This window comes from Dermacentor andersoni, chromosome 10, assembly GCF_023375885.2.
Source record: "Dermacentor andersoni chromosome 10, qqDerAnde1_hic_scaffold, whole genome shotgun sequence".
Classification (NCBI taxonomy): Eukaryota; Metazoa; Arthropoda; class Arachnida; order Ixodida; family Ixodidae; genus Dermacentor; species Dermacentor andersoni.
In genome coordinates this window covers 17,567,409-17,590,037 of record NC_092823.1, presented here as the reverse complement: position 1 = coordinate 17,590,037, position 22,629 = coordinate 17,567,409, and the positions used below count along the sequence as shown (strand labels likewise).

General features: G+C 46.1%; 1 protein-coding gene across 2 annotated transcripts in view; it reads left to right on the top strand.

The window, feature by feature from the left end:
- Positions 1-22,629, top strand: part of LOC126519177 (26S proteasome non-ATPase regulatory subunit 13-like) — a 146,657-nt gene that overhangs the window by 6,688 nt on the left and 117,340 nt on the right. The window contains exons 2-3 of one of the 2 annotated variants that reach the window (XM_055065158.2): positions 1,360-1,469; positions 20,665-20,743. In XM_055065158.2, the coding sequence (XP_054921133.1) occupies positions 1,360-1,469; positions 20,665-20,743 (189 nt within the window). The remainder of the gene's footprint in view (positions 1-1,359; positions 1,470-20,664; positions 20,744-22,629) is intronic. The other variant, XM_050168792.3, reaches the window with a different exon arrangement.

Below are 22,629 nucleotides of genomic sequence, written 5' to 3'. Positions count from 1 at the left end.
TAGTCAGCGAAGGGTCACTTTACTGTGCCGTGATAAGCGCCTCTCGGTCAACCCTACTAAGCTGCTCCCAGCAAAAGGATGCGGGACTAAGCAGTGAATCTTCCACTTCAGCCCTAGGCGCCTAGTTTTCCCAAGTCTCTCTTACCCACTGTCACTGATCCGGTAATTGATCCGTCACAAGTCTGAGCCATCTGCTTTTCGTCAGCTGTATCTCCTGGCCTAGGCTGCTGCTGTGAGAATGTTGCATTGTCAGTTTCCTCGTTTGAATATGAGCTTTCAAGTTTCTTTGAGAGGGCGTGTGACTGCAATCGCGTTAATGCCGTGCAAGCGAGACTGGTAGAGAACGACTGGCCCTCCTTTTCTGAAAGCTGCTCCGATTTGTTCAAAAAAAGATATGGAACGTGTTCAGGTAAACTTAGACTCCAGCAAACAACACTTATCAGCCCAGCGGGGCAACCAATTATCAAAAAAATCTATTTCCGATTTGTGGGAATGCGCGGCTCTCACACGTCCCCTAATATGTTGTTTTCCCGCATGGCTCCCGTCTCCTGTAATCCGGCTTCGCAGCGTGGCCTGGGGCCTGCATTGGTCGGTGTGGTTGAAGCGCAGTACGAGAGATGGCGAGAGTTTTGCGCTGCTAAAGCCGCCTCATGGCGGGGTTACTTGGGCGTGGGAAGGGAGAAGATGCTTCCTCTTTGGTTCGAGGACGACAAGCAGCGCGGACCTTCCGCGTGTGCGCCGATCCATGCTTCTGCGAGACCGTCTCGCGTGGCCGCCTTTGAGCGCGCCAACGTTCGCGTGACTACGCGCAAACGACCAGGCGTTGGGATCCAGCATGGGGCGAACATATTCGCTCGCTATCCGGTCGCGGTGAGTCGGACTTCTTAGATTTCTTAGATTAGAGGCATGTTTTGGGAAAGCAACTCGGCTAGCAGGCATTGATCTATGGAAGGTGCAATAAATGCCCTTGTGATTGTTTGCACTACTGTGTTGTCTTTCCTTTGTCCCAAGAGCATGGGTGTGAGAACCCCACAGATTGAAACAACCTAATGGAAGTGGTACTAACGCAGTCTTGGCCTTTCTTTTTTATGTGATAAGCCTCTGTCAGTTTGCGTGCAGTCTGGTCCTGGCTTCTTCCCAGAATTTTTCTCCTTAAAAAGAGGTGCACAGTGACAGGCATTGCAGTACGCAGGCAAGTGCTCCAATTCATCTTTCGTTAACTTTTGTTTGTGTTCCCTGGCTTGATCATTCAGGCAATGTCCTGTCTGCCCTATGTAGGACTTGCCACATGCCAGGGGGATTTCGTACACAACTCCTACATTGCATTTTGCATATGGCTTGGTATGGTTCTTGCCGCAGCCTTGCCTTCCTTTAGGATCACGGGAGGTGCGGGGGCAGAGCCGCTCCAGCTTAAAAGGGGCTGAAAAGACAAGGAGGACTCCAAACCTGCCTGCCGCCTTCCTTAGGTTGTGAGTGACCCTGTGCATATATATGGTGCCACTTCAGGTCTTACGGCCATAGTAGTCGTCCTCACCCTTGCTTTGCCCCTAGATCCTTTTGCCTTCTGCCGGAGGGTTTCCACCTCTGGCGTTACCATTGAGTCGGGGAACCCTGCCGTCTTAAAAGACGGTAAATCTGATTGTCAAAGGCAAGCTGCATCTTGTGCACACACGACTTGCGGAGAGCCGATTCTAAGCAGAGCATCGCTACTCCTCGTTTAACAATCTTTGACTGGGAGGAGTCATATGGCACCAAACCCTTCTGTGCCCGAGGGAAGTACTGCCTGCACGCATGGTCTTTAGCAAAGGAAATGCTTAGGTCTAAAAAATGCAAGGAATTGTCGAGTGGAAGTTCGTGAGTAAAAGAAAGCCCTTTACCGAGATTAAAAATGGCTAGAATGCTGTCACAAGAAGTTAAACTTCCTTGCCCGTTAAAAACAATAAAAAAATCATCCATATATCTAAAAACTTTTAAAATGTTTAAATACGCTCCCCCAAACGCCTGATCAAGTGCTTTTTCCATGGTAGCTAAAAAAATGTTACACGAAAATGGCGCAATGCATGAGCCAATGCAGATTCCATGTTTCTGCAGAAAGAAGTGTTCGTTAAAACTGATAAAAGTGCTATTAAGATAGGTTTCTAAAAGCGCCGCTACACAGGGCAGACTGGACGGTGCCTGAATGATCGAGCCAGGGAACACGAACAAAAGTTAACGAAAGATGAATTGGCGCACTTGCCTGTGCACTGCAATGCCTGTCACTTTGCACCTCTTCTTAAGGAGATAAAGATTCTGGGGAGAAGCCAGGACCAGACTGCACGCGAACTGATGGAGGCTTATCACATAAAAAAGAAAGGCCAAGACTGTGTTAGTGACAATTCGATTAGGTTGTTTCAATCGGAAACAGATTTTTTTTATCATTGGTTTCTCCGCTAGGCTGATGAGTGTTCTTGTTTGCTGCATTCTGCGCATGTTCTATTTGTCTATATATGCCCACAGGCTGCCGTGAATAAACCAATTGAAAATTACCGCCCGTGTCGTTTATGTGTTCTCTTCCGCTGTCCCCATCTTTACTTGCGGTCAATATGATATGCAGTAAACACCAACTAGGCCACACTGAAGTTCTTCTGATAGTATAACTTCTTATGGAAGAACTCGATAAAATTTCCCTAGTGCTATGCATTCAAGCACTTTGTCATAGTTACCATACACTTCTGCACTTTTGAGCCACTCTTTTAAGTTAGACTTTAACTCGTACGGGAGCTCAGTGTGTGACTCGTTGCCCCTTTTTGCCTGTCTAAATCGCTGTCGAAATGCCTCGGCAGAGAGGCGGTATTTGGGAAGAAGCGCGGCTTTTACCTTTCCATAGTTCTCGTAGTCTTCTTTAGACGAGCATGCGAGAACTTCTGCGGCCTCTCCTGGGACAACTGAAAGAAGTTTTTGAGACCAAAGGCTTCCGTCCAGCCCTATCTTTTCACATGTATGTTCGAAATTCACGAGAAAAAGTGCAATATCACCGCCTATCCTGTATGGTAGCATCAGGTCCTGTATTCTCAGTTTAGGCGTATCGTCTCCCCCAGAAAGAGGACTTGAATGCGCCGAGCTTATTCGAATTTGCTCCATTTTCAGTTCTCTCACTTTAAGAGCATAATCTCTCCCTTCGCGCCTTTCTTTCTCCTCCGCCTCCTCGAGCCTTTTTCTCTCCTCTGCCTTCTCGCACCTTTTCTGCTCCTCTGCTTCGGCGCGAGTTTTTTTTTTTTTTTTCTGCTTCGTCGCGCATTTATTTTTCTTCTGCCTCATCGCACATTCTTTTCTCGCTTCTCCTCTCAAGTATTTCACCGCAAACCTCTTCGACTTTCTCTTCAGTTACCTCTTGTGCCCTCATAACGTCCAGAATGGCATTCTTTTGCCTGCCGTGGCAACCGAAATGCCCATCTCCTGACAAACGTCAAGGAGGTCCTGTATACTGAGCTTCTCCATCGGGATCTGATGGCTCGTCTCCGGTTTCGCCTCTAATTTAGCTTTGCTTCTGAAGCCGGAAATCTATGCAAGGCCAGAAGTGAACTAAGACAAAACCACTACAATCCTTTCAGAATACTTGAGCAATTGTCCTTAGCATTTGCGTGTGCGACAAAGGTCTGGCAGTGCAAAAGGCAAACGTCGGGCACTCACCCCTCGTGGCTGCCGTTGAGGGGTGTAGCGGGCGTTATCTGGCTTCGAATCCCACAGCCTGCCATTCACTGTTGTGACTCCGGGGTGGAGGACGAGAGACGGACTGTTTCCGCAGACGAAGAAGAAACGAATAACTTTATACAATATGTACAGATAGTAAATATTGTGTAGTAAATATTGGCGAAGAAACAGCCCATACCAGAATCTGACAGACCGCTGGCCTTTCTTAACAAAATATTCTAATGCACTCCCAAACATGAAGCAATGTTACGCGATGAAGCATACGCTAAGTATTGCGGTGAATCTTAAGGGCGTGAAGGGGCAATTGTCGTGGGATACAGTATGCATTCTTTAATTTTACACGCGTGCACACGCTGTCTCCTGTCCCAGTACGAGCACCGATATGCCTAATAAGTGTACTGGCCGGCCCTCAGAGAGTTTTCAGGCTTGCCTGTGGCGATTTGAGCCCTCAGGAGTAGTAAAAGACATGCATTCATTTTATTCGGACTTCCCACTTTATCGGACGTTTTCGCGGCCCCTAGGGAGTCCAAAAAATTGGACGTTGACTGTACAACAACTAAGAGGATGTTTCAAATGATCCACGCGGAGAACGCGTGGCGGAAGTAGGACGAGAATGCAAAGGACTGACGAATTGAGGAATTAACGGAAAAGGAGGTGTGCCGCCGCTTCTTTGAAGGAGCTTGAGCTCAAAAAATAGTGTTGGCTGATGCCAAGATGCAGGTGTCCCCCATCCAAACCAAAATAAACCCTTAAAAGCAGTCACATGCAAAACTGAGGTGTTGTGCGCGAGCTGAGAGTATGTCACGACAGTTGAGGTTGTCCTTCCAGCTGCTGAGAGATAATTTCACATGTGGCAAAGTTTGGGCCTCATACCAATGAGCTTGCTATCAGTTGATAGAAATAGCTCATATTCGAAAATATTTGCTTCTGTGTGCATCTCTTTTGATTCATATTTGAAAATGTTAAACTTGATTTGCAATGAGCTTTACCATTTTTTTAAAGATATTTTTACCCGTCCCTTCTGTTTCATTTTTGAATAAAATAAACACTACTCCTTGGTATTCAAACTGGATTAAGCCGTTTTTTTTTTAAACATGCGTTTCAGTCCATCGTGACGTAAAACACTGTTCTGTGTCAATTGTGAATTTTGCAACGGCACTCAGCTAAAGCCTGGAAAACTTGGGGAATTTGGATATGTCAACTTGGTAGACACCTTGAATTACATAAAAGTGTGACATGAACTTGTTCTGTAGGCGGTTTCTAACGATGGAGTAGTCCAAGTGTACAATTTAAATCATGTATTAAGCTGTTGTGAATGCAGTAGAACCTGGAAATAAAAGAAAGCATTGTAGTTGTTTCGAAAATCTTGGCGTTTACGATTTGCACATTGTGTTCACAATATTCACACGCCAATACAGGCAGTCGACCCTTGCGCAATAGTGGGCGTACGCGCAGTGATTACCAGCTTGATTGGTTACAGTTAATCAGTTCGTTAGCTTTGTTAGTTTAGTAATCATAATCATCAGCTTATTTCATGTCCACTGCAGGACGAAGGCCTCTCCCTGCGATCTCAAATTACTCCTGTCCTGCACCAACAGATTCGAACTAGTGCCCCTGAATTTCCTAATTTCATCACTTCACCTAGTCTTCTGCCGTCTTCGACTGTGCTTCCCCTCTCTTGGCACCCATTCTGTAACCCTAATGGTCCACCAGTTATCTAACGTACAAATTACATGACTTGCCCAGCTTCATTTCTTTCTTTAATGTCAGTTAGAATATTGTAACGGTGTTGGGAAACACAGGTTAACAAAAGAATGTTATTTATAAAGGCGAACCTGTGCCCACAACTAAAATGTCACTGCGGTCGTGAAGAATCTCTGGCAGTCTTGTTCTAGAACTGGCGTCGAACTGTCTTCTTCCTTCTTCTCGCGTGATACCTCGTACGTGTGGCGCATGCGAGCTGGGTCCATCCGGCTACTCGTGCCATGAAGATCGCTGCCTGTTGTTGCCGAACAACACCACAGTACAGTGTGCACAGTCCAATATGAAGCGCACGCAACTTGAATGTGACCCAAGTTGTCGCGGAATTATACCCCTCCTTATCGCATTGGCTCGATGTCTGAGAGGAAGTAGGGGTTCCTGTGTGCTCTTACTTTTTTTTTTTCTTCATGACCTCTCGTGGTAGGGTTTCATGCTGACAACATGCCCAACTTACGTGGAGTTGTGCCGTCTTGGGCTCTCGTGTCCAGCGGATTTCACTTCATAAGTGACATTGCTTACACAACGAAGTATTTCCTTAAGGCCGAAGTTCAGCAGAGAAGCTTTTCAGACAGTTCACGGCGTCGTACTGGGGTCCATACCCATGCCTTGTCACCGGGCTGATAATGAGCTTCACGAGGTCACAGGTTGTATCGGCTGGAGTCAATGCATTGTTGGTGGCGTATTCGGTACCTTGCCATCTGTCGTGCCTCCTCGTCTCTTTGCAAGAAATCATCTAGGTCAGATGAGTTGTGTTTTTCGTCTAACGGCAACATAGCATTAAAAGATGGGGTTAGTGCTCGGCCGAATACAATTTCAAGTGGGTGACTCATGTTGTTTCTTGAATGGCCGTATTAAATGCGAAGGTGATGTACGGCAAAATTTCGTCCCGCAGCCTATGTTCAACATCGACATACATCGAAAGCATGTCAGCCAGTGTTCTGTTCAGGCGTTCAGTTAAACTGTTTGTCTGAGGGTGTTACGCTGTAGTTCTTCTGTGATCAGTATGTATCATTTGCAACAAGCATTTCATTAGGTCCGCAGTAAAGGCTGTTCCACGATCGGTAATAGCAACTGTGGGAGCGCCATGCCTGAGCACAATATTGTTGACAAAGAATTTCGCAACTTCGATAGCCGTTGCACTGTACAGGGAATCAGTTTCTGCGTAACGAATCAGATAGTCCGTGGCCACAACTATCCACTTTTTGCCTAAAGATGGTGTTAAGAAGGGTCCAAGGAGGTCCATACCGACTTGTCCGAATGGGGCTTTTGGTGGCTCTGTTGGCTGGAGGAGGCTTGCCGGTTTTATGAATTTAGTCTTGTGCCTTTGACACTCGCGACAAATCTTGACATAGTGCTGCATTAATGCTAATAACTTAGGCCAGTAGTATTTCAGACGAATCCTGGCGAATGTACGGCTCATGCCCATGGGTCCAGATGTCGGTTCGTCGTGACATGCATGCAAAATTTCTTCTCGCATAGCAGTGTGGGTACGACAAGTAAAAACTTTGTCTCGCTGTTCTCTAAGTTTCTCTTGTAGGGGCACTTCCTCGCAGACTGAACGAGGATAGCCCCCTAGAGAAAATACGCGGGAGTTGAATGTTGAGCCTCTCCAGGCGCTGTATAAGTGGAAGGAATTCTGGGTCATCTCGTTGTTGAGCGATTTGTGACACGTCAACAATGCCAAGGAACAGGAAATCCTCTTCTTCTGACATGTTTGTCTTGACTGGTGCGCGTGACAAGCAGTTGGCATCGCTGTGTTTCCTCCCGGATCGGTATACGACAGTAATATCGTACTCTTGAAGCCTAAGGCTCCGTCTTGCTAGTTGTCCGGATGGATCCTTGAGATTCGCCAGCCAGCAAAGCGAGTGGTGATCACCGACTGCTCTGAATGGTCCACCAGAGAGGTACGGTCGAAATTTACATATTGCCTAAATGACTACAAAACACTCTTTCTCGGTTGCTGAGTAGTTTTCCTCTGCGTTCGAAAGCTTATGGCTGGCATGAGCTATTACTTTCTCCTGGCCGATCTTCCACTGCACTAGTATGGCACCGAGGCCAACATTACTCGCATCGGTATGAACTTCAGTGTCGGCTGTCTCATCAAAATGGGCAAGGATTGGAGAAGCTTGCAGGCATTTCCTTAACTCGTCAAAGGCGTCATGTTGTTTGCTTTTCCACATGAAAGGTTCATCTTCTCTTGTTAGTATTGTAAGGGGCTCAGCAATCTTCGAAAAGTTTTCCACAAATCTTCGGTAGTATGTGCCTAAACCCAAAAAATGTCACACTGAATTTTTGTCTGTGGGTTGCTGTCCTTGAGTTGTGGGTTGCTGTCTGTGAGATGCTGTTTTTTCCGGATCTGGCCGGACGCCTTCAGCGCTGATGACGTGTCCGAGAAACCAAAGTTAATTGAAGCCGAACTGACATTTTTCCGGCTTAATTGTCTAGTCTGCTGCGCGAATAGCTTCTAACACTAATCGCAGGTCCTCTAGATGTTGGTCAAATGTTGCGGAAAATACGACCACATCATCCAAATACACTCAGCACGACTGCCATTTAAATCCTGCAAGCACAGTGTCCATCATTCACTGGAATGTTCCAAGCCTGGAACAGAGGCCGAATGGAAGCACTTTAAATTCGTAGGGGCCATCAGGGGTTACGAATGCTGTCTTTTCATGGTCCCGCTCATCCACCTCTATTTGCCAATATCCACTCTCTGATCCACACCGCTCTCTTCCTGTCTCTTAAGGTTACGCTTAACATTCTTCATTCCATCGCTCTTGGCGTGGTCCTTGTTCTCAAGCTTCTTTGTCAGTCTACAAGTTCCTGCCCCATATGTCAGCACCGGTAGAATGCATAGATTGTACACCTTTCTTTTTAATGATAATGGTAAGCTTCCAGTCAGGATCTGACAATGTCTGCCAAATGCACTCCAACCCATTTTTATTCTTCTGTAAATTTCCTTCTCATGATCAGGGTCCCCTGTGAGTGATTGACCTAGGTAAAAGTACTCTTTCACAGAATTAACACAGCAACCTGGGCGAGTTGGTGATTGAACATGTTCCTATGGGTGGGCAGCGCAACCTGGACGAAGGACGAGAGGAAGTACACAATACGAGCGCAGTTAACTGGTTTATTATTTCAAGCAACGGACTATTATATACAGAAAATGTAAGCACTTGTAAAGTGACATTTACAAGGGTGTTTACAAGGTTGCCATTCAAAAAATCAGTTTCTTTATCCTGCAGAGTGATAGAAGTCTGGCTGACGCATGCGCCTGAGTTCACATGCATGAAGTAGGCCTCTACAATCTCGCGGTTAATTTGATGCATATTTTTATACAATATTTCTATTTGTTCAAACATGGGTTTGCATGAGCAAACTCTACAATGTGCGGCCAGATTAGAACCTGTTTCATTCCTGATTGCACCTTGGTGCTCCCTAAGGTGGATGTTAAGGCAGTGTCCTGTCTGCCCAAAGTACATTTTGCCGCGCGAAGGTGGAATGACGCAGACCATTGCCACCGAGCGTGCCACAAGCTGCCCTGAGTGTTTGACGCGGCATGTAGCTTTGGACGCCTGTTTAGGTCTATCGACAAGACTGCAAATCTTGTTTAAGGAGTTCTTTGCTGAAAAGACTACTTGAGCACCATATTTCATGGCTGTCTTTTTTAACCATGCCCCATCTGATGTAATAAGGGATGACTGTGTACTTTTTAACTTTTTCGATCTGTGTTTGGGCTCGTATTCTGTACTTCCTCTCGTCCTTCGTCCAGGTTGCGCTGCCCACCCATAGGAACATGTTACTTCACAGACTCTAGAGGCTGATTGGCGATCCTGAATTCTTGTTCCCTTGCCCAGTTACTGATAATTATCTTTCTCTTCTGTATATTAATCTTCAACCCCACTCTAACACTCCCTCTGCTAAGATCCTCAACCATTTGTTGTAACTTGTTCGCAGTGTTGCTGAACAGGGCAATGTCATCTGCAAATCTAAGGTTGCTGAGGTATTCTCCATTGATCCTTACTCCTAAGCCTTCCAAGTTTAATAGCCTGAATACTTCTTCCAAGCATTGGAGAGATTGTGTCTCCTTGTCTGACCCCTCACCTTTATAGGTATCTTCTTACTTTTCTTGTGGAGAATTAAGGTAGCTGTGGAATCTCTGTAGATACTTTCCAAGATATTTACGTAAGCGTCCTGTACTCCTTGCTTATGTAATGCCTCTATGACTGCTGGTATCTTGACTGAATCAAATGCCTTTTTGTAATCTATGAAAGTCATATAGAGAGGCTGATTGTACTCCGCGGATTTCTCGATTACCTGATTGATGACATGGATGTGATCCTTTGTAGAGTCTCCCTCCTTGAAACCTGCCTGTTTCCTTGGTTGACTAAAGTCCAGTGTTGCTCTTATCCAATTAGAGATTATCTTGGTGAATATTTTATATAGTACTGGGAGTAAGCTAATGGGCCTATAATTTTTCAATTGTTTAACGTCTCCCTTTTTGTGGATTAGTATAATGTTTGCATTCTTCCAGTTTTCTGGGACCCTTGCAGTCGATAGACACTTCGTATAAAGAGCCGCCAGTTTTTCAAGCATTATGACTCTTCCATCTTTAAGTTGACTGTTTGTCCATCTTCTCCTGCAGCTCTTCGTTGTTTAGTGTCTTGCAAGACCCTTCTGACTTCATTGCTAGTTATAGGAGGAGTTCCTGTATCCTGTTCGTTACTGTTTCTAATTGAGATATCCTGACTCCTCTGGGTACTGTACAGGTCAGTATAGAATTCTTCCACTGCTTTTACTATATTTTCGAGATTGCTGATGATATTACCCTGCTTATCTTCCAGTGTATACATCTTGGTTTGTCCTATGCCAAGTTTCCTTCTTACTGATTTCATGCTGCATCCATTTTTTATGGCTTCCTCAGTCTTTCTCATGTTATAATTTTGAATATCCCTTATTTTCTCCTTGTTGATCAGTTTTGACAGTTCCGTGAATTCTATCTTGTCTCTTGAGTTGGTCACTTTCATTCTTTTTCATTTCTTTATTAGGTCCTTGGTTACTTGGGAGAGCTTGCCTATGGGTTGCCTTGGTGCTTTAGCTCCCACTTCAATTGCTGCTTCTGAAGCCAGCCTAGTTATGGTTTCATTCATTACCTCTATGTTATCTTCATCTCTCTGTTCTAAGGCTGCATATTTGCAAGTACCAGCCTGAATTGGTCTGCTTTTACCCTTACTGCATCTAGGTTGGCCTATAGTTGGATTCTATAGCAGAGCATAGGACTGTTAGCACTGTATAAGCCTCACCAGTTCTTTTAACATCACTATGGCCAATGATATCCCAAGCAATGCTGGTAATCCCTCAGAGTCCTCCTAAGCTAGCCTCACTCGACAGAGTTCAGGTTTAAAGGTTGCCAGGGTCAGTTTCCATTGGCGCCTGTCCAGGTCCAGAGATTCTTAGCACCCTCTGCTGCAGGTCTGACCGCCGCCTTGGTGAGGTCCTCTGCAGCTGCTCGGGAATGAAGGCCATCGGTTGATTGAATGAGTCATTGAGTCATTTGGGAGGGAGTGGCTGAACGCTGCACCAGGGAGGCCAATTCCTGTTCTTGTGAAGGAGTGTCTTTTGTTGAAGCTTAGTGGGTCTTCCTAATTTGGTTGTACCTGGATTAGTATAGCCCACTGGCTCTCGGCATCTTTTGCCAGTGTCAGGCAAAAGGTGCCATTTAGATAAGTCATGATTTAGTAATAATTTAGTGATAATCAGTTATAAGTTTAGTAATTTGGTACTTAATTTTGTATAACTTGAGGCAAAGCAAAAAAGAAATAACACGAGGACAAGAGAAGGCAACGAAAACACAGCGCTTCTCTTATGCAGAGTTATGCAGTTATGAAGTTGTGCAGTACCAACTAGCCCTACAGTGTGTTCTGTTGAACTTAATTTAGTACTTAGTTTAGTAATCATTTGGTTAGCTTTGTTAGTTTCAAATGCAGGTTGCATAAAAGTGCGATGTGAACCTGCTTTGTAGTTGGTTTCTAACAATGGAGTAGTTCAAGTGTACCTGCTGTGGTTGCCTAGTGGCTATGGTGTGAAGCTGCTAAGCACAAGGTGGCAGGATCAAATCCTGGTCACTGCGGCAGCATTTTGATTGGGACGAAATGCGAAAACACATGCGTACTTAGATTTAGATGCATGTTAAAGAACCCCAAGTGTTTCATATTATTCCGGAGTCCCCCACTACGGCAGGCCTCATAATCAGATCATGGTTTTGGCACGTAAAACCCCATAATTCAATTTTTTTGACGTTCAAGTGTTCAATTTGAATTGTGATTTATACTACTGTTGCGAATGCAGTTAAACCTGGAAATGCAACAAGGTGTTGTTGCTGTTCCGAAATTGTTCGTGTTCAAGTCTATGAGTACTGTAGAGAAACAAGGCAGCAATTTGCACATTGTGTCGACAATATTCAAGTGCTGATGCAGGCAGTCAACCCTTGTGCTATAGCGACCATATGCACAGAATGCCTGCTCCAGTCCACCGTCTACTTGTGCCAGCGCCATGGTGCATCCACTGCGGTGCTATATGAATATCTCCTACAGCGTTATGCTTCAGTTTTGTAACCAGATAGAAAGCATTGAAGGACCCTGGTAAGACGCCGCCTGAGATTGGGGTCATGGCTGTCAAAGATGGGTGGTCTGACCACTTTCTGCACCTTATATGCCGCACCTTGAATATTGTTGTGCAGTGTGGAGTCTGTAGCAGACTCATTTAATTGACAGCCTTGAAAGTGTTCAGCAGCAAATCATGTTTGCTCACTGGGATGAGCCTTTATTGCCATATTACACTCGGCTGAAGTTCCTCAGATGGCAGCCCTTAAAGGGACACTATACTCCATTCTATACATAGCACTCAACACTGTGGTGGTTAGAGAGACGTCTTGCAGTGGGCTTCGTTCACACTTGAATATAGTTCGATGACTTTTGACTGCAATTGTGTGCAACTATATTTTATATGCGCTCACTATTGAATGAAAGATGTTTTAATTCTGAGAAACAAGCACACTATGGGATAAGGCTGTTAATTCGTTAATCTTTTTTATTTTTGTTGTTCTTTTTGGGTTTTTTATTTGCAACCCGTCACGAGGAGGCTCACGTGCCTGCTCGTGCGAGCGAATGCTGTTGGCGTGTAGCGAAGCATGGACGGAACGCGCGGAGTGATAACTTTTCTTGACCTAACTTCTTGCATAGCTTCCACAGCGTTGACTGCTATGTATGGAATGGAGTATAAAGGCAAATACTAAGTTGATGTGGACAGTTTAAATACCATTCCAGTAATCTTGCAATGCTTGTTTCGTACCAAGAAATTACTTAGTTAACGAGAAAATTGCATCTGAAGGGTCCAAATACCTTTATCACAATTTGAATCTCCCGCCACCCAACTGGGGAGTGGTGACGTTGCATATGCCATCACCACCTTTTGCTGCCGTCAGTGAGTAAAACGGTGCCCGACAGATGCTGCTACATTTTTTTTTTGCACAATATGCAGATGCACGGCCATGGTGAAACTAAGTGAAGACAGAAAGGTGGATTCGCCACTACAGCTGCTTTTGGCAAAGTGGCGTGCACCATTCGAGCATCCCTTGACATCACATGAAAGGGGAATTCTCTGCTACTTGCAGTTTGTGCGAGTTTCGCGAGCCAGCAAAACCAGTACAGCGCTACACGATAATGAAACTACTGAAATACGAAAGCATGGGCAGCACAGAGTCCAATGAAAACAAAACCTTTCGACCACCTGCATCATTGTCAAGGGGGATGTCAATGAGTTGTACAATTCTGCATAGTAATATTCTTGCAGCCGCAGAGCCTAGCGACCAAGCCGGCAGGTAGGATCCTTGAGTGAGGAAAGCCAGCAGAGCGCGTGGTGGGCCGTGATTACAGAGAAGTGCGTGCCATACAAGTACGGGCAGACTTTGGAAACCGCCCATACGAGAGCCAGACATTCACGATCTGTAATCGAATAGTTGCACTCCGCTGCTGTGAGGAGGCGGCTAGCGCATGCGATAACTAGCGTATGCGATAACAACAGGGTCAATATCGCGATAATGTGATCTTGACCCTGTTGGTGCTGGGCTAAGACGGCTCCGATACCGTGACCACTGGCATCGGTATGCACCTCTGTAGGAGAGGACGGGTCAAAGTCGGCCAGTATAGGTGGCATGGTGAGAATGTTGGCGAGGTGGGAAAACGCGGCAGTTTGACTGGGGCCCTACATAAACGGCACATCCTTCTTCAGAAGATCAATAAGAGGTTGGGCAATCACTGTGAAGTCTTTAACGAAGGATCGGAAGTAGGAGCAGAGACCTACAAACTTTGGACGTCTTTGACAGACTGAGGTACAGGAAAAGACGTGACAGCATGAATTTTCTCCGGATCTGGTTGAATACCGGAAGCGTCGACGAGCTGGCCCAGTACTGTAATCTGCCGATGACTGAAGTGACACTTCGAGGAATTTAGTTGGAGTCCAGCCGCATGGAAGACTTGAAGAACAGCTTATAAGCGCTCAAGGTGTGTCTCAAATGTAGGTGAAAATACAAGAATGTTGCCTAGGTAGCAGAGGCATGTTGATCATTTGTATCCTTTAAGCAAAAATTCCATCGTACATTCGAACCTGGCTGGGGCGTTGCATAGACCATCAGGAGTGATGAACACGGTCTTCTCTTGGTCTTTTTCATCCACAGAAATCTGCCAGTAACGAGACCACAGGTGTATTGATGAAAAGTAGTTGGCACCCTGGTGACAATCGTCAATGTGAGGCAAGGGGTAGACATCTTTCTTGGTAATGCAGTTTCATCACCATCATCATCAGCCTGGTTAAGCCCACTGCAGGGCAAAGGCCTCTGCCATACTTCTCCAACTACCCCGGTCATGTACTAATTGTGGCCATGTTGTCCCTGCAAACTTCTTAATCTCATCCGCCCACCTAACTTTCTGCCGCCCTCTGCTACGTTTCCCTTCCCTTGGAATACATTCCGTAGCTCTTAATGACCATCGATTAACTTCCCTCCTCATTACGTGTCCTGCCCATGCCCATTTCTTTTTCTTGATTTCAACTAAGATATCATTAACTCGCGTTTATTTCCTCACCCTATCTGCTCTTTTCTTATCCCTTGACGTTACACCTATCATTCTTCTTTCCATAGCTTGTTGCGTCGTCCTCAATTTAAGTAGAACCCTTTTCGTAAGCCTCCAGGTTTCTGCCCCGTACGTGAGTACTGGTAAGACACAGCTGTTATAAACTTTTCTCTTGAGGGATAATGGCAACATGCTGTTCATGATTTGAGAATGCCTGCCAAACGCACCCCAGCCCATTTTTATTCTTCTGATTATTTCAGTCTCTTGATCCGGATCTGCAGTCACTACCTGTCCTAAGTAGATGTATTCCCTTACCACTTCCAGTGACTCACTACCAATTGTAAACCGCTGTTCTCCTCCGAGACTGTTAAACATTAGTTTTCTGCAGCTTAAATTTTTAGACCCACCCTTCGGCTTTGCCTCTCCAGGTCAGTGAGCATGCATTGCAGTTGGTCCCCTGAGTTACTAAGCAAGGCAATATCATCGGTGAATCGCAACTTACTAAGGTATTCTCCATTAACTCTTATCCCCGATTCCTTCCAATCCAGGTCTCTGAACACCTCCTGTAAACATGCTCTGAATAGCATTGGAGAGATTGTATCTCCTTGCCTGACTATATATAAAGGTTGCTTATATTCCGCACATTTTTGGATCACCTGATTGATAGTGTGAATATGGTCTATTGTTAAGTAGCCTTTACGGAATCCTGCCTGGTCCTTTGGTTGATGGAAGTCTAAGGTGTTCCTGATTCTATTTGTAATTACCTTAGTAAATAATTTGTAGGCAACGGACAGTAAGCTGATCGGTCTATAATTTTTCAAGTCTTTGGCGTTCCCTTTCTTATGGATTAGGATTATGTTAGCGTTTTTCCAAGATTCCGCTACGCTCGAAGTCATGAGGCATTGCGTGTATACAGGGTTGCCAGTTTCTCTAGAACAATCTGCCCACCATCCTTCAACAAATCTGCTGTTACCTTATCCTCCCCAGCTGCCTTCCCCCTTTGCATAGCTCCCAAGGCTTTCTTTACTTCTTCCGGCGTTATCTGTGGGATTTCGAATTCCTCTTGACTATTCTCTCTTCCATTATCGTTGTGGGTGCCACTGGTACTGTATAAATCTCTATAGAACTCCTCAGCCACATGAACTATCTCATCCATATTAGTAATGATATTGCCGGCTTTATCTCTTAACGCATACATCTGATTCTCGCCAATTCCTAGTTTCTTCTTCACTTCTTTTAGGCTTCCTCCATTCCTGAGAGCATGTTCAATTCTATCCATATTATACTTCCTTGTGTCAGCTGTCTTACGCTTGTTGATTAACTTCGAAAGTTCTGCCAGTTCTATTCTAGCTGTAGGGTTAGAGGCTTTCATACATTGGCGTTTCTCTATCAGATCTTTCGTCTCCTGCGATAGCTTACTGGTGTCCTGTCTAACGGAGTTACCACCGACTTCTATTGCACACTCCTTAATGATGCCCACAAGGTTGTCGTTCATTGCTTCAACACTAAGGTCCTCTTCCTGAGTTAAATCCGAATACCTGTTCTGTAGCTTGATCTGGAATTCCTCTATTTTCCCTCTTACCGCTAACTCATTGATCGGCTTCTTATGTACCAGTTTCTTCCGTTCCCTCCTCAAGTCTAGGCTAATTCGAGTTCTTACCATCCTATGGTCACTGCAGCGCACCTTGCTGAGCACGTCCACATCTTGTATGATGCCAGAGTTAGCGCAGAGTATGAGGTCTATTTCGTTTCTAGTCTTGCCTTTCGGGCTCCTCCACGTCCACTTTCGGCTATCCCGCTTGCGGTAGAAGGTATTCATTATCCGCATATTATTCTGTTCCGCAAACTCTACTAATAAGTCTCCCCTGCTATTCTTAGTGCCTATGCCATATTCCCCCACTGCCTTGTCTCCAGCCTGCTTCTTGCCTACCTTGGCATTGAAGTCGCCCATCAGTATAGTGCATTTTGTTTTGACTTTACCCATAGCCAATTCCACGTCTTCATAGAAGCTTTCGACTTCCTGGTCATCATGACTGGATGTAGGGGCGTAGACCTGTACAACCTTCATTTTGTACCTCTTATTAAGTTTCACAACAAGAGCTGCCACCCTCTCGTTAATGCTATAGAGTTCCTGTATGTTACCAGCTATATTCTTATTAATCAGGAATCCGACTCCTAGTTCTCGTCTCTCCGCTAAGCCCCGGTAGCACAGGACGTGCCCACTTTTTAGCACTGTATATGCTTCTTTTGGCCTCCTAATTTCACTGAGCCCTATTATATCCCATTTACTGCCCTCTAATTCCTCTAATAGCACTGCTAGACTCGCCTCACTAGATAACGTTCTAGCGTTAAACGTTGCCAGGTTCATGTTCCAATGGCGGCCTGTCTGGAGCCAGGGATTCTTAGCACCCTCTGCAGCGTCGCAGGTCTGACCGCCGCCGTGGTCAGTTGCTTCCCAGCTGCTGGGGACTGAGGGCCGGGGTTTGATTGTTGTGTTCATATAGGTGGTTGTGGCCAAGTACTGCACTAGGGTGGCCAATCCTGCTCTGGTGAGGGAGTGCGTTACAGGTTCTGGTCACCAGGATCAGGCCACACTCCAGGCCTGTTTATGCAATTTTATCAACATAGGGATTTTTTTTTTTTAATCCGGTGGAAAATTGCGCGGCACTGGGATTCGCACCACGGACCTCTTGCACGCAAGGCGGGTGTTCTACCTCTGTGCCATTGCTGCACTCAATGCAGTTTATATGATGAAATGCAGTTTAGATGATGATAATCTATGCAGAAATGTCATGTGTCATCTTTCTCTTTAACAAGCACCACGAGCGACGCCCAAGGGCTCGACGAAGGTTCAACAATGCCTTTGGGAAGCATCTTGTTCACTACATCTTGAATAACGTTACGCTCTGAAGCAGAAGCTCGATATGGCTGTCGATGAATAGGACTGGCATCACCAGTATTTATGTGATGCTTAACAATTGAAGTGTGGCCCAATCGGCGATTGCTGAGGTCAAAGATGTCATGGTAGGAAACCAAAAGGCGACACAGAGCTGCTGCTTGTTCAGGCAATAGGTCCACAGCAATCATGGGACGAAATGCTGCATCAGGAGAAATAGCATCCTGTGGACATGGTGAAGAATCTGAGCAGATGTCTACGAAAAATGTTGTGACGTGGTCATCTCCGATAGCATGGAGCATTGCAACCAATATGCCTTTGGTTAGAACTTCTTTTGTCAGGCCAAAATTGACGACGGGGAGGCATGTCCAGTTATTGGTGACAGGGACGACGGAGTGGGGCACAGTGATATTGCGCATCAAAAGGACATCAGGAAAAGGTGTGGCGACGTGATCACCATTGGGCACAGGAAAAGATGATAGCAAATTGATGAAAGTCAAGGCGATAGGTGGACGAAGGCGGTCGTACTAAAGTTGTTCAGCAGTTCAGCACGAATATGCGTGAGTAGAGGAAGTTCGAGGCAAAGGGTACTGGCAGAACAGTCGATCAAAGCTGAATGCACCATAAGAAAGTCGAGTCCGAGGATTAGGTTGTGGGGACAACTGGACAGCACTGTAAAAAGAACAGGAATGAGGCGGTCTGCGATACTTAAACGGGAAGCACACATTCCAGTGACGTCAACAGTGTTGCCATTTGCCACGCGTACAACTCGAGTAGTAGGAGGTGTGAGAACCTTCCGCAGTCGACGACTGAGGTTACAACTCATTATGGACACCTGGGCTCCAGTATCTATTAGCGCCGTCAAAGGGACACCGTCGACGTGAACATCAAGTAAGTTCTGGTTCGTTGGGAGCATCAACGGAGGATTTCGACACGACGAAGATAATGCAGCGCTACCTCCAGGAGCTGCATGGTCTAGTTTTCCGTCTGGGAGGGTCCATAATTGGTCAGCGATGAATACCGGCGTGGCTGGGGTGACGGGGACCGATGGCACTGAGGCGATGGTGAGCGAACAGGACTGACATCGAGGGATACGTCAAAGGTAGGAGGCATACGGCGAGGCGAGCCCCTACACGGGTCGGTATATAAGCGAGGAGATAGGGAAAAGGAGCTTGAATATGGTGACGTCCGGGAGGTGCGGCAGTGGCGAGCGACATGGCCAATGCGGAGGCAGCGGAAGCAAATGGGCTTGTCGTCAGTTCTCCACTCAGTAGGGTTGCGGTATCTGGGAGAGCAATACAGATTGCCGTGAGGCTTAGCAGCTGGCACCTGTTGGGCATCAGGTTGGGAGATGGAGCAAGCAGCAGGAAAACCTAGGTTTGCGAATTCCTGCCGCACAACTGCCTGAATGAGAGAGATCGCTGGGGCTGGTTGGTCGATGGTGGGGTCAGGTGGGCGTGGATTGAACGACACAGGACTTGTAGCCTCGAGCTCGTGGCGAACAATATGTGTGACGTGCTCATTTGAGGGTGGTGATGCGGTAAGGTTGACGCAAGACAACGTTGCAGCCGTGTTAGGGAGCCGGGACAACTGTGGAATGAAACGGCGGCTTTTGGCGAGCTCAACGCGGTGGCATTCCTTGACAGTGACGTCGATGATAGATACATTGTTGAAAACCAACAAGTTGAACGCATCGTCAGCGATTCCTTTGAGTACGTGGCCGACTTTGTCGACCTCGACCATTTTCTCATCGACTTTCTGGCAAAGAGCGAGCACGTCTTGTATGTACGAAGCATACGATTCAGTAGAAGACTGAAGTCGGGTAGCAAGCTCTTTCCTAGCAGCCAGTTGTTTACCGGTGGGATTTCCAAAGAAGTTGCTGAGCTTCTCCTTCAAAGCATCCCAGCTAGAGATCTTGTCCTCGTGTGTCCGGAACCAGACACGAGGAGTGCCGCCCAAGTAGAATAGGATATTCGCTAGCATAATGGTAGGGTTCCAGCGGTTGTTTTGGCTAACACGCTCATACAGGCTGAGCCAGTCCTCAACGTTGACATTATCTTCGCCGGAGAATATGCCAGGATCGTGGGGAATGGTAACTGTAATGTACGTTGTTGTCGGGGTTGCAGGAGTAGAAGGAGAGGCGAGGTGTCATCACCGGGAGCCACAGTGGAAAGCAGGACGGTGCCGCCGCTGCGGAGCTCCGTGGCGAGGACGGGGAACGGGACCTTCAACTAATATTTGACGCGAATGAAGGATTGAGTCTGGAGACTACTTACAAAGTATATTTACAAGGGGTAACTGCAGCGCTGGCCAGTCCAGCCGACAACTCGAGTGCCAGAGAGCGTTTGTTGTCTTCGTTGGGGCGCCCGCATGCATCGGCCACAAGAAACTCGCAATGTGCATGTATCAATATTGTGATGGTACTTGTGCTACCTTCTTGTGGCAGTGCAAAATGTTGTATACCACTGATGCATTTGCTTCAAGCAAGTTTATTAATTCCTAAAATCTGCAGCCGTAAGGTTGTGAAAAAGTCACTGTGATCTAAAGACAATGTATTGCTTGTCATTCTCTTCTGTTTAAAGTTTTTCTGAGTCTAAAGTGCTGAATGTATGCCGCAGAAGTGTGTGTGCTCCATCATCATCATCATCAGCCTGGTTACTTCCACTGCAGGGCAAAGGCCTCTCCCATACTTCTCTAACTACCCCGCTCATGTACTAATTGTGGCCATGTTGTCCCTGCAAACTTCTTAATCTCATCTGCCCACTTAACTTTCTGCCGTCCCCCGCTACACTTCACTTCCCTTGGAATTAGGTCCGTAACCCTTAATGACCATCGGTTATCTTCCCTCCTCATTATGTGTCCTGCCCATGCCGGTGTGCTTAGAGTAAAGTAAAAGATGCGTTCAGAGGGCTGTGCCCAGTCTGAGGGGATGCAGTTTTGCCATATACTGGCCTGACGTGTGCATCTCCAGTTGTGACAAATATCAGCAGTTTCTCTATGAAAGTGCTTCTTCAAAGCTTTGGCACTGACTAGTAACATGCCCGAGAAGATGCATGTCAGTTTGGGGATAGTCTTCAGATCCTGTAACCCATTTTAGTTTTTTGGTGTTGTGGGTTAAAACTGGTCCAACCTTTTGAACAGCACTGGCGGGTTGCTAACTAAGGCGGTGTATTTCAACTGTGATTGCAGGCTGTGGCACCAGCTGACTCTCAAGTTGCTGGCCTTTGTCCGTTGCTCGCAGATGCAGCAGGGCAATGCCCTGTTCCAGGTGAGAGCCTGTCCAGCAAATTTGCCCAGTGATGTATTTTGTTGCCCCAGCTGCGGTGTGTGCATTTTATACCAGAGAACACCGCACTGGGCTTAGTGTAGATTAGGTAATCCACACCACACTGCTATGTAATTGGATTGGATAAACTTTATTATGACCCTTTTGCTTTTCATGTAATGGTATAGTCGGTGCGAAGAGAGTGGACACACAGTGTTAGTTGGTGCCTGTCCTTGTCTGCTTTCTTTGTGCTGATGACAGGCCTTGTTAGACTTCTGTTTTCTTTGCGGTATGAACCTACGAGAGAGTGCTGTGAAGGCCACCCTGCCATTGAGTGGCGAATGTGGGCAAACGAGGCTCTCGGGCATCAGCCACTGTTTGTCGCTGCTGTTGAGTGCAGCTTTTGTCTTGAGAACCATTCTATAAACTCCAACATCACTGCAGTGTATGTCCTATGTTACATTGGCTCTTTTCAGTTTGCCTAGTCTTAACAAAATAGCCTCACGATAAAATCAATTTCCTGTCCCAGTGACTTGGTTATGAGGAGAGTTTGCTGTATTTTGTTGTTCTCTCAGTAGGAGGGAATAATGTATACATTCACTGCACGCAGAGTGCTGGACCAGGAAGATGAATTGAAAATATCTTGGCACACTATGGTTTATGCACAAGACGTTCAGCAAATATGGAGATAACTTGCCACAGATCGCAGAGGACATAAAGGGACACTAATCGGAAATATTTAGTCGACATGGACTGGCTATATACCATTTCAACATTTCCTTATAAGCACTTGTTTTGTGCCAATAAAATACTTAGTTCGGGAGAAAATTATAGTTGAATGGGCTGCATTCTTTGACACTGCCACTGATGTAGTGTGACGCTGTACGTGTCTCCACTACCATTTGTGACCATCATTGAGTAACAGTGCCCGAGATCAGGTGCTATGATTTGTTTGCCTGTAACACAAATCTGTGGCCAGAAACCAGCCAGATACATGAAATGGATGCAGCCAAAGTTGTTCTTTGCAGTTAGTATAAACTTCGTGAGCCAGCAAAACCATCACAGCACTATGCAATACCAAAAATCCCAAAATGTGAGAGTACAGGCAGCATGGGGTTAAATGAAAATGAAGTTTCAAGGCGAAGCTTTCTTTGGCTTTTCCTTCGACTTTTCCCACTGGTGCTGCTATCTTGCATGCCATGTGGGGAGGTGGTTCAGAGCTTGCATATACATGGCAGGGGCGTGGCAGAAGGGAAAGGCAATGCAAGAAGCTTGTTTGGATCTTTCCATCGTATTGCTACAATGATCTCTGGTGCTCCCTGGGCATCGCCACAGTGCCCTCCTGACTACTGTAATTATCCGTGACACCCCTCGAGAGCATTGCAGAAAGGGCAGCACTTACCTCTGCACTAAAGTGCAGCAGTCCAGAGGGGATGTAGAGAATGGGTAGAATCGACGCTGTCGTGAAACAAGTGAATAACAGCCTTGCCACTCTTCACTCACAGCGTGCATACATGGGGGGAGGGCGGGCGAGGAAAAAGGCGACACAAGAAGACAAGGAAACGCTACTACTAGACATGACAGCCGGTTGCGGACAAGTTGGATGTATTTAATTTCAAGGCATGTACAGTACAGTTCTGCTATTTCTGAAAAATCAACACTGCGCAAATGTGTTAGGACGTGCAGGCACAAAGCGACATTTAAGCACTGTGGCATCTAGTTGACACTACGGAAGTGGCTGAACATCGAATCAACACTTTTGTGCCAGTGGCGGTAGCTTTGCGGCTATGGCATTGCTCGAGGTCGTGGGTTCAATCCCGACCGTGTACTCTCGTGCACTTAGATGCATTGTACTCTCGTGTACAAAAACTCTTCTTTACTTGAATTTA